The 12,454-nt window shown below is 42.5% G+C and overlaps 1 protein-coding gene across 23 annotated transcripts in view; it reads right to left on the bottom strand.

The window, feature by feature from the left end:
- AFDN (afadin, adherens junction formation factor) overlaps nt 1-12,454 on the bottom strand; it is a 140,641-nt gene that overhangs the window by 95,447 nt on the left and 32,740 nt on the right. For 16 of the 23 annotated variants that reach the window (XM_075411876.1, XM_075411910.1, XM_075411924.1 and 13 more), the window contains exons 2-5: nt 5,543-5,738; nt 3,705-3,820; nt 2,021-2,184; nt 518-678 (exon numbers count right to left, since the gene is read on the bottom strand). In XM_075411876.1, coding sequence (XP_075267991.1) covers nt 518-678; nt 2,021-2,184; nt 3,705-3,820; nt 5,543-5,738 — 637 coding nt within the window. The remainder of the gene's footprint in view (nt 1-517; nt 679-2,020; nt 2,185-3,704; nt 3,821-5,542; nt 5,739-12,454) is intronic. The other 7 variants (XM_075411878.1, XM_075411918.1, XM_075411919.1 and 4 more) reach the window with 1 other exon arrangement.

Genomic DNA, 12,454 nt, shown 5'->3' with positions numbered 1-12,454 from the left:
ATCTTTATCCCTACCCCCAAGAATGTGAAATACTTGACCACTGCTGTTCACAAGATCTACTGGAACCCTTCATGCAGACCTGAACAACCGCTCCTTGCCACCTTGTCTCTGCTCTGCTGACTGCATTTTTACATTCAGGTCATTCAGCTTGTTCTTAGTGAAATGAATGGCGTTTATTTTAGAAGACTTCCTCGCTTTGTCAGTTTAATAAGACCAACTCTTTCCTTCCTCCTTGCCTGGTTTAGCACCGTTCACAAGACCCCTAAGCATATTCTGTCCCATCCATTTGCCCACCACTGAAAGCTTTTGACTCACACTCATCACAGAACGGACTCCCGTGGAATTTGCCTCTAACAATTCCTTCATTCAGTTACACCATAGATAAATTAGCCACGAAGTACAAAAAATGTTCGAGAAAGCAGAAGTTAAGTCAAATTTACAGGAGTTGCTAGCCTTAAAAATACTCTTTCAGTAAACAGTTAACTGTTTACAGCTTAACCAGAAGCAATCCAAGTACCTGAGTCTGGTCTGCCATCAGAACTGCGAAATTCCTGCATTCTCTTCTCCAGCTTTTGCTGTCGCCGCCGCTTCATAACCACCTCGGGGTTGGATATTGTGCGGGTGAAGCTGGTCTCGGGCATATCTTTGTAAACCTCAGCTGCAAGGCGAGAATTCTCACTGCCAAGTTCGTTTAAATAAAGAGAACAAATTGTCATTAATGGCTTAAAATACATATATCCTGTCACTTCATAAGGGATAAAAGGCAAGCAGAATCCATACACACAGCAGATCAATTAAGTTGCTGTAAGATGGTTTCTACATGAACTCCACTTTTGCTAGGATTCACACTGCTCGTGCACCCACGCTCACCCGAAATGGTCAACAACCAATTTAAGTACTGATGGTTGCTAGTTTTCAAAGAAAAAAAGAGAGGCCTTCTACCTCTTAGGGAAAAAAAAAAGGGCAAAGAAAATTCACATTATACCCCTAATCTTATTCTGATTTACAATATTGCAAATCACAGAGAAGTAGAGTTAGCACGTGCTTGCAGCTCCCACTTTTTCTTTTCCTAATGCACTTAAATACAATTCTATTTTCATTTAAAAAAATACAGAACAAGCTAACTAACTGCACAGAATACTGCAAAGGTGACACTGACATCTGAAGAAGACTGCAAACCTATCCATGCAGAGCAGTACTACACACATGAAAACCAACCATGAACTCAAAAAAAAAAAAGGATACAAACAAAAGTCAAGCTGAACAGCTAAATCCTCTATTCTACGTCAACCAGTCAACTAGTTTCTTTCAGCTCTGAGAATCTGTTCTCAATTAATAAGTTTGCACCATTCATTTTCTTTCTGGGTACGTTAAAAATCCACCAGTGATGTTTTTTTTTCTGGTGATTACATAGGAAACCTACAGAACAGAGAGACAAAGTTCAGTTTAACGTAGACCTTTCTCAGCTTCCTAGTTCTACGTAGTTATTCATGCCCGACTCCTGTGCTCCAGTTTTCTGTACAGGGATTAATGTATGTTCTGCCCATCTCAATGAATACTGCGCAGCAGATTTGGGAGCAAGCACTGAAGGACCCAGAAGACTGGCTACCAAAACATGTCTCGGAGCTAAACAAACCGCTAGTCAGGAGGCAAGTCAAACGCAAACACCTACACATACTGATTTTTCTGGCAAAAGACAGAAGAGTCAGACACAGGGAGGGGAATAAACCCACTTTAGAGTAAATGCTCAAAAATAAACATAGTGGGGGAAGTCCACGTCACCAAGCAAGTGTCAGTTTCTGGTGGGAAAAAGCTTATTTAATGGTTTAAAAACAAGTCTTGCAGCAAAACGTACACCCAAACAAGAGAAAGTGCCATCGCATATTTTGGTTTATGATGGTATTGCACCCATGTCACCTACTTACTTTTGAAAGAAATAAAAATTTATTTGGTAGAGAGGGGGGAAGCCTTTAAAGTCAGATGGAGGTTCTATGGACTGATTAAAGTCTAACACACTTACATATCATCCCCATGAAGAAGTCTATCGTCTTTATCTGATGCTTGTCGCAACGCCTCTTTTTCACGCCTCTTTTTTTCTTTCTTCTCTTTTTTTGAGAGAGTTCGCTTGAAGTTCTGAATTACTCCTTCTTTTTCTTGTTTTTCAGGGCCATTACTTTGAGCCTTCTGAAATAAATGAGTTTAAAACAACTTCCATCACTTCAGTCCAAGGAAGTTAGTATTGGTTTTAACTTTCCAGATAAATCTGTTTAGCACATAGTATCGCTAACACAAAAACAATACTCCAAGCAAGAATACTGCATTGCACAGGGATGGGACTGACACTCTCTGGAATAACACAGAAGGCAAAAATAATTTCACATTCCAAAGCAGGCAGGAACTGATTAAGCACCCTGTACTCAAGTAAATGAAGAAAAGGCAGAATTTTACTTGAATAATGCCTACTATCTACTTGGCCTCAAAGATTAACTGAAGGCTGCAAAACAATTTTCTGCCTCTCAGTAAAAATACTTCACAAAACAACACCGCACTTCATCTGTTTTCAAGACAACTGTGCTGGAGTATCACAGCAGAATAAACTGCAGGAGGAAAACCACTGTAGAGGACATTTCCCCTCTGGCGTCTTTTTCTGAGTTGCCCTTCCAGTGTTCTCTTCTCCAATTCCTGCTCCTTGCATACACAAGCTGCCTGTAATCCTAGGCTCCTTTGCCTTCCGTAGGGAAAATAATAGAAGGTGAGGAAAAGAAGATGCAGGTTTTTTTTCTTCTATCAGGAAGCGAAGAACACAGAGAGGGAAGGCTGAAGATTACTTAAATGAATGAATAGGAATAGCAGATCTGGGAGATGTGGTGCAAGACATGATTAATTTTCTCTCCCCACCTCTAACATGGATTTAGTCAAAAGCAGAGTGTAAGTGTAAGAATAACCTATACCCAAAGCACCTGTAAAATTAACAAGCTCTAACTCCAACAGCAAAAGAAAGGCAGTGCTCAGCCCAAGATGAAAAACTTGTCTGAAGACCCCCACACTGAACAGCATGTTTTCCACAGCTATAAGCATCCAAGTTAAGATATAATTCTAAATATTATATGACTTCAGGAGCCAAAGTCTTATCTAATATTTAAATGACCAATATTATAAAAAAAAAAAAAAAAAAAAGCTTTTGTATGGCTGATGTTCACATGTCCCTCATTTTGCATATGGAAGTAAAAAAACCCAACAACCTCCCCAAAAGGAAACAGGCTTCCATCAGTTTTGTTAAGCAACACAATGTTACCTAGGGAGGTAAGTTTTTTAGTTATTTAACTCCCTCTGGCACCCCCTTTTAAAGGCTCTGCAAGAGGTAGGATTACCTCCTGGGTGTCTGGCATCGCATACTATTTGAGGAAATTTTTAATTCATCACAGGAGAACAAAGCAAGCTCTGCATTCCCTGGGTTTTACACGCTGCAGTACTAGACAGCTACACGGATCAAAGCACCACAAGCCATCTGAAAGACCACAAAAGTGCTGCATTGCAAAGATGCACTGGAAGTATTTAAAAAGATTTGCTCCAGATATCAAAGGTCAGCAGCAGCAGTTATTTTCAGGAATTAGAAAAGTAGAAATTATGGTTTGCTATATAAACAAGTCCCACAGATTTCAAAACTGCTGTTACCACTAGCACACTCCTTCTTAAAGGCTCACCTTTGGGGGCAGGGTATCATTTTCATTCTTGAGAACAAATCTTCCCTCTCGATCATCTTTGTTCCAGTTTAATTGTACAACAAGAGGCTTCTCATCTACATCTAATCTTCTTTCTTCTTCAAAAAAATGAAAAGAAGTAACAGTTACTTGGCACCTCAAGAGCAAAGACATTTAGCAACCAGTTATGTTCTTAAAAAATCAAAAGGCTTGCTGAACAGCGCACATCAGTTGATGTTTCCAAGTCACAGAATCACAGAATCACAGAATAGTAGAGGTTGAAAGGGACCTCTGTGGGTCATCTAGTCCAACCCTCGAAGTCTGTTAAGTATAGGTGCAGAAATTCTGGGGAGGTAGAAACGTTATGTCCCCTTCCCAGCAACCAGCCTAAGCATATTCCCTCTATCTACAGAAGCTAAAGGTCCACATGAAGTAGAGCTGCATATCTCCTTTGTCAGAGCTGAGGTCTGGGAACACAAGATTATCACTCAGCCCAGTGAGTGAAGCTACACCTACAGTTACAATGCTTCAAACTCTAAGTTCATGCTATACTCATATACCAAATACTCATTTTCCTTATTTTAAATTGAACCAGTCTGACTGTGGCCAAGAACTACTCTTCTGGAAAGACTATAGAAAAATAAACCAGATTAAGAAACAGAAAAAAAAATTCCATTATGCACATATACTAACAAAATTTCATACAGTGTATAGTATCTATTGTAAGTATATTAAAAAAAAAAATCTGAGAGAGTGGTTAAATAAAATGATCAACTTTTGCCTTTTAATCTCCCTTCTGTAAGTAGGAGACTACTTATGCATAGCAAGACAATGACGCCTTTGCAGCTACATTTTATTTCAGGAGAAACACTCCTGCTGAACGAGGTGCCCCTCTCATGAGCCACCTTTTGAACATCAGGACCTTGCTCTGCAGAGGAAACCACTTCATTTTGACTACAGGTATAATAGTGCTAACAGACTTTTAAAGAAATCTACAGCAGAAAAAACACATACTACTCATTGCTTAAATTAGTGATGACACAGGCACTTTTCCCTAATCCCATATTATTTATATCAAGTCATCATCTGTAGAACATGAGATATGACACACATCCCAATAAATTTCCATTCTCCATCTCAAATTAAATTGTTTTCAGTCTTTCAAAAGCAGAATTTAAGGTAGTCAAACCACTTGTGTAAGCTTCCAAAGCACAAAAAAACAAAAAGCATGACAAAAAGCTAGTTTCTCCCATTCCTGTCCCCACCACCACACACGCTACCACCTTCCAACCTGAAGCTTTCTACTGGGGTGGGGAGACACAAATGTCAGCAGCATCAGAAGGCTATATAGATATCAAAGTTCTCCACAGGTAACATGAAAGAATCTGTTTAAGAAACCCAGTGGCTTCAACTTCCCGCAGTTCAGCAGTAAAGGAACACGCGTTATACGGCTGCCTGTCGCAGGCCCGCAACACCAAAGACCTGAGGATGTATTTTTCAATGGTCCAATTTAAAGCTCCTGATCCCACCACTATAAATTGAGTCTTTACCTTCTAGTCCTAAAAATAGCAACTCTCTCACAAATGTCAACAAGTTGGCAGGCTGTCAAGTGCGCTGTTTAATAGACCATAATCAAAACTTGCATCAACTGCAGGCCTGACACGCGTACTCAGGGTTTGAAATGCCCCCCCTCGGGTAGCAATTAGCAGCAACGTACTTAGGAACAAAACCCCCAGGTCTCCTGTGGTTCAGGAGCCGAGGGCAAAGCTGAAGATCTTTTGCCTGGGGGTGGACAGGAAGGTGGTGTGGACGCAAGAACCACTTTGTGAATCTATACCAACCTCCGCTGACGTGCACCTCGTAAAGCGAGTACTTAGGGGACGACAACATCCGCATGTCCGGTCGAAACTTCTCGGCAAGAGTTTCTATCACATCTTGAGTCGTGGCGGTGCTAGAGACACGGATACATTTTGTTGCAAAATTCCCAGCCGCTTTGTCTTGAAAGTAGAATCTCATTACTCCATGAAACTCCAGATCCTGTGAAGAAATAAGAATACAAATCTGAGTGCTGGCTAACAGCTATAAGGTTCAGAGTCCATTTATAATTTATTAGTTATAAATACATTATGAAAATACAAGACATTCAAATATTACACTATTTTTCAGAATTTTGAGGACAGCAGAATTTACTAACCAGGACACCATAAACTTGAAAAAACAAGGATGCTCTGTAAAAAGAAATTAAGTACACTGTATCGCTGGAAATATTTTAAACTCAAATCTTGAAGTATTCAAGTTTACAACTATTGTCAGGTTTACCTGATGGAGAATTAATGTTTATTTTTTTTTAACCCAGAAATGCATCTTCAGACTGGTCTCCATACATTTTACTGCTCAGAACAGGCCCCTGTATCCCATGCCTGTAAGAGTGCAGGCTAAATGTGCTCGAGGAACAGCAACGTGTCTCGAAGAGAACAGCCTTCTGTCACAGCAACCCCAAACACCATCTTCTCTCCGCTTCCCTCCCCTTCACGCGCTCCTCCATCTTGTGTTAGCAACTGTTTGTCCCAGAAACAGCCCACTCACAAAGCTAAATCATTTGATTTGGGTGTTTTATCTTCTATTTTCAGAGAAGTTAGGTGTTGGTACAGCTCCCTGAACACTCTGGGATGGAAGCAAAGCTCCAGTCCCAGCAGAGGGTGAAAGGGGGGGAAGCAAGGGACTGCAGCGGTTAACCAGGTGGCTGCACCGCAGCATCGCTCTGTTCCAACGTCCATCCATCTCCTCGGGTATTTTCCTCAGCCGTCAGAGTCCCGGCCTCCACCCCAGCCCATCGCACCGCAGGACACCGGCTGCCCACGCAGCTCCACCGCCGGGCTGAACGCGGACTCCAAATTCAAATCCGAGTTCCCGGCGGTCTCTACCAGGCCAACTCTGGCCCCTCAAACAAACCCCAACGCTCGTGGGGCCCCGCACACGGGGAGAATCAAGGAGACCCAAGTTCCCCAGCTGACATTGCTACGTTTACTCCACAGTTTAATAACCGCTGCTGCTGTCTTGACTTTCCAGAAGCTTGAAATACATCTGTCCTTTGGTGGTAGATTTCCTATGAAGCACAGCCCTTTCCAGTACTACATCTGATCACGTGGAACACATCACAACGTTTCTTTGAAAGCAAAGAATCTGAGATATTTATTGCAGCTACTCATTTACTGAAGACCTCTGCAAGCAAAAACCAATAAAAATACCTACACCAAGACCAACATCTCAGCCACGCAGATACCCACAGAAGTAAGCACTGTTCTTCTGCACCAATACAGCCAAATGCAAGCGCGCCATGGACCCAGACAACGGCCGATTTTGTTTTATTCTCACTTGTGACCCTAACGATTTATAGAATTCATCTTTCTGAGTCCAAACCAGTGATCCCACAGAACTGTCTATTGCAAGCCCACCCTGGTGTTGCTTGCTGCAAGGAGTTACCGGTTCCACGTGCCGCCCTTCAGCTCCGCTGCCGCCTCCTCATCCATTCTGGACTTAGCTGCAGTCACTCAAAGGTGAGTCTCAATTCTCCTACCCTGAGTATCTTTGCAGCAGCTACAGCTCACCTCTCCAAAGCATCCTAGTCACTTCATTTCTTGTATCTAATTATCTATCTCTAATTATTAAGTAATTATCTGTACAAGGACTTACCCATCTCGGGCAGAAGGCTACCGAATGACTTCTGCAAATCCTACCTCCCACAGCAAACTGCAGCTTCCTTACAAGTATCCTTACTAACTCCTTCAGTGAGCTCCCAAAGCTTTCAGGCACAGCTTCTTTTCCGAAAGCTCTGTTGACATTCCCACAATCTAATTACCACGTGTCCCTGAACTCTGTACGTTACTGCAGTTTCTAATCAGCACAGACAACATCCTGAGTAAACACCCTTTTAGTACTGGCCTCACGCTGCGTTTATATCCAACGACCTCAAAGTGCCTAACTAAAGAGTCATTACAAACCAATTAGTAAAAATTACTTCATCCCTCACGTTCTATAAAGTTATTGGATGAACATTGTCTAGTTCTAGCAACTTGAGTAAAAATTACTTCATCTCTCACGTTCTATAAAGTTATTGGATGAACATTGTCTAGTTCTAGCAACTTGCTTTCGTGTTGTTCATTTGTTCTCTAAACTCTTAACAAACACTCATCTGAGAGAGTCCCTCTGATGAGTTACCCATTAAAGGTTCTTGGCAGAGCAACCTCTCCAAGGTTTTCAACAATGAACATGGATGCAAAGCAAAGGTTTTCTGCCATCATCTTCTTTTCTGAAAGGGTCTTTTATAAAGCAATCATCTCATGGCCCTGCGGCTTGTGGTAGGCTTGCTACTACTAACTACTGAAAGACAGTTATTACAAAAGGCTTCTCAAAATATATTCCTCAAATTCTTTTGTTCTATCTTATGGTTTTACATTCTCCTTGCCAGATTCGATATCCTTAAAATTTTCCTCATTTGGATACTGCTTCAGCTTTCTAATAACTGTCTTTGCCTGATGTTCAGCCGTGCCAGCTTCCTTTCACACCTCCCTCGATAGCTGGCACGCTCCTGGTCTGCACGCCCAGCACGGCAGCTTTCCCTCTCCGCAGGCAGCAAGTACTTTGCCACTAGCTGCCTCCTCTGGCTGTCACAAGCTTCCCCACCACAGCTAGGCGTTATTTCCAGCCGAGCTGGGATTCTGCAGTTCCTGCAACAGAACGGAACCTAAGCACTATGATCTTTCGTACTGGGAGCCTTCTTGCAGGTAACATCGTGAGCCACATCCCACATGCTCTTTTGTACTGATTTAAATGGTTGCCTCTTCTTAAATACTCCTTAACCATGATGCTTCACAAACCGGCCACAACTATTTTCACAACCAACTTCAGGTTTTGATCCGCTTGTTTGGTGGTTGCAAAAGAAGACGAGACAGGAGCTTTCTGCAGAGGCATCATGAAGCATAATCATATCCCATTTATAACATTTATTTCCCTTTACAGAAGGTTTCCCCCCCATCACCTCAAAGTACTGCTGAGGCAAGAATTAGGAGAAATAATGAGTACACCGCAAATCTCCTTTCAGGAGTTAAGTACTGTGTGAGATCCTATGCACAAATAAGGTTTCCAGCTGATTATTTTTTTTAAGGAGTGAAGATTATTATACTGAGAATACATTCCACTGTCCATTAGCCATGCTTTTAATCCTATAAATTTTATTAATTCTCTACAACAACATAGCACTACTGGCAGAGACTGAAGAGCAAAGGAGTGCAACGCAGACCCATTCAGAGATCTAGAAAACAGTTCAAGAAGCTCTCTAACTACCAGGGGTTTATTACTTAAAGTTTTATTGCTAAAACCTATTTCTGCTTCCAGACATGAACAAAGCAGAGAGGCGACAAAACCACACTGTGAATACTCAAGATACGGTGTCGTTATAAAGCAAGTTTGTTTTCCTTTTAGAAAAAAAAATCATGTGTTCCTCTGCAGAACTGTCACTTCAGGTTTGTTTCCTTGCTTTGACAATCCAGACAAGAAAACAACTGCATGCATCGACACGGGCTGGCCATACCCCCCCATCCTCTTCTATGGCAGCTTCTTGCCCTGTCCATGCTCCCTTCCTCAATTTTCCAAAGTTTTCCATTAAAAAAAAAATATAGACTGCACAACTGCATCACAACACTGTACTGCTTCCCAGTGTAAAACTCTAGTTGGTTTAATGTTTCTTTTGCAGTAAGTTCCAAACTGCTCCTTTGCACATTGCTAGAGTATTACAGTATTGAAATAGAAGTGTTCAGTGATACGGAAGTCATTGGCTTCACATTTCAAAAAATTAGGAAAGTAGGAGATGACAAAAAGAAAAAAATAAAAACCCAACAGCCCCCCCGCCCCATCTTCATCATCGTTATGTATTGCATGCGTGTGCATATATCTATCTCCCGCTCAAGGCCCATTTAACTTCCTGGCCAGGTGCTTAGCAGATCAGTAACGAAACACAGAGACCGACGCCAGCACCCACATCAAGACAACACGGCAGGCATCACACTGAAACTTCCACTCTCCACTCTAACTCTGCATTAAAGTGTTTACCCTGGAGAGGTACACTTCACCCTCCAGCTCGCTCACTTCTGAGTGTCTCTGTCAACTCTGCCAGGTAGGTTCCCTGCAGTTTATACCGCAGGCTTGTGTCAAGAGAAGATGCTAAAGAATAAAAACCACTTGCCCTAAATCAAATGGATATGCGATTGTCTGTCACTGCCCAACACACACTTGTAAACGGAGAGACCTCCCCAGAACATTTACAAGTCTCTTAAAACTGCCTTTCTCGGAAGAACTGCCATTGATAAATTACCAAAAAGAAGTCAAAAAGTTTTCTGGATTTCAAAAGTGACTAACTACATGAGTGTATGAAAGCTCTTCTAAGTTCCTCTTGGGAGTTTAAATGCAACATGCGTGACCTTACCTTTCTCATCTAACCACATTTTAGATATTTTATGTATCAGCGTTGCAGACCCATGGCTCCTTCAGAAGGAATGTGAGGCTAGAGAACAGTCTTTAGCTACACATGTACAGTCAATTTTCCCAAAATTTTAATTCTGATCACCTAGACTGCAAATTATAATTTTTAAAGCACCTAGAAAAATTCAGCTCTTAAGCCTTTCAAATCATAAAGAACATTTTCTTTAAATACAAAGCCTAATTATGCTTTTTTCTCACTATCAGAAGAACTTACAGTAGTTTCCAAAAGCATATCCTACTCAAAAGAAGGTTCCAACCTACATAATAAAAAACTGACAGTTAAGCATTGTTTCTTGGTTTTACAAACAGTAGTAAATTGTACCACCTCTTCATTGGGCACAAGAAAGAAATTATAAAAGTGCTTCAGCTACTTAGTTGTGACTTCTTGCACAGAGTCAAAGACAGGCAGTAACTGCTTCAAAACCAACAGGTTAAACGTTCCAAAAGTGTGTCTTTAGAAAAAGAGAATAAAAACACACTAAACCATCCCAATGGCACACCTGAAGCAACAACTATTGCAACAGCAAAAGGCTTCAAAACTCTACAAAACCTTGTGAACAGCTTTGATGCAATATTCTTAGAAAATATCTGCGCTCTCAGTGCCATCGCCCTCCTCTGACATCCTCCTCGATGACCTCACACCATCGCCAGCTGAAAAGGAGCACGACAAAAGCAGGAAGCACACGAACTTTGAATCATAACAGAGCCTCACAGCTCACTTCAGTCACATTTCAAACTGGAAGTGCGCCGTACAGGTTTGCCAATCAGCAGCCAGCCAAGTTTTCCATGCAGCTTCAGCAAAGTGATTCCTGTTTTTCAAAATGGTCTGTCTGATTTTCAGATCAAGATCCCGGGTACTTACTAACAAGTAGGTATTTCTGCTTTAAAGCATTAACCAGTAATACAAAAGATAATCTCACCCATTCAAAGTTACGTTATACACAAGGGAAAATAAGTAGGCGAGGCAGAGAAGAGTGTCTTGAGGAGCTACTGGAGAGAGTCCAGCGGAGGGCTACGAGGATGAGGAGGGGACTGGAGCATCTCTCCTCCGAGGAGAGGCTGAGGGAGCTGGGCTTGTTCAGCCTGGAGAAGAGAAGGCTGAGAGGGGACCTTAGAAATGCCTCTAAATATCTGCAGGGTGGGGGTCAGGAGGACAGGGCCAGACTCTTTCCAGTGGTGCCCAGTGACAGGACAAGGGACAACGGGCACAAACTGAAGCAGAGGAAGTTGCAGCTGAACAGGAGGAAGAACTTCTTCCCTCTGAGGGTGACGGAGCCCTGGCCCAGGCTGCCCAGGGAGGCTGTGGAGTCTCCTTCTCTGGAGATATTCCAGACCCGCCTGGACGCGGTCCTGTGCAGCCTGCTGTGGGTGACCCTGCTTGGGCAGGGGGTTGGGCTGGGTGACCCACAGAGGTCCCTCCCTGCCAGCCCCAAACATTGTGTGATTCTGTCTCAAGCTTCGGTCTCTGATTAGAGGCCAGTCATATACACACACTAAAAGCGTTAACAGTTACGGTATTAAATACTTTGGTTATTTGAAAATCCTCACTGAAAACCAGCTCTTTTTTCTTCCAACCACCCCATTCTTTTCACACAAGCAGAACACAGTCAAGAAGGAACATGAAAAACAAGTAGAAAGCGATGAATGTGCTCAAAGTGAGGTACGGAAAAAGTCTGCAACGAGACCCAGCGGGTGTTGTGGCAGGGAAACCTGGACTTCCTGAAGCATGAGGCAGTCTTCTGCAAACAAAGCAGCAATATCCAGGAGCAGTAATCCATAGCCACGCTCCCGTACGAGAAAGGAAACCCCTCCTTTAACGTCGCCGAGGAGGTAACGAGGGAGTAATATCCCAGCATGCAGGACGCAGCAACGAACGAGGAGATCCGGATCAGGATTCCCACAGGCCAAGCAGAGAACACCCGTAGGCTTTCAGACCACTGCCTTCATTTAACCAGGACACCACCCCGCCAACATCAATCGCAAAGCAGTACATACTTCAATATTTAAGCATATTACACACTATCCATGTTGTAAACTATTCCATCTCTCGAGCAGTAGAGAATCTGCAAGTTTCCTTTCAGAAATCCTCATCTGCGGCCCCCCCAGGAGCCCATCTTTGATCTCTTCTAGCAGGTTGCCTCGCAAGCAGCATTCTGCATGACTGCACCTACAAAATACCGAAAGCAAGCATCAGGAATGTCACATCTTTCTTCCTG

This window comes from Opisthocomus hoazin, chromosome 2 (genome assembly GCF_030867145.1).
Source record: "Opisthocomus hoazin isolate bOpiHoa1 chromosome 2, bOpiHoa1.hap1, whole genome shotgun sequence".
NCBI lineage: Eukaryota > Metazoa > Chordata > Aves > Opisthocomiformes > Opisthocomidae > Opisthocomus > Opisthocomus hoazin.
The sequence above is the reverse complement of the archived record's forward strand: the minus strand, read 5'-3'. Positions and strand labels throughout refer to the sequence as shown.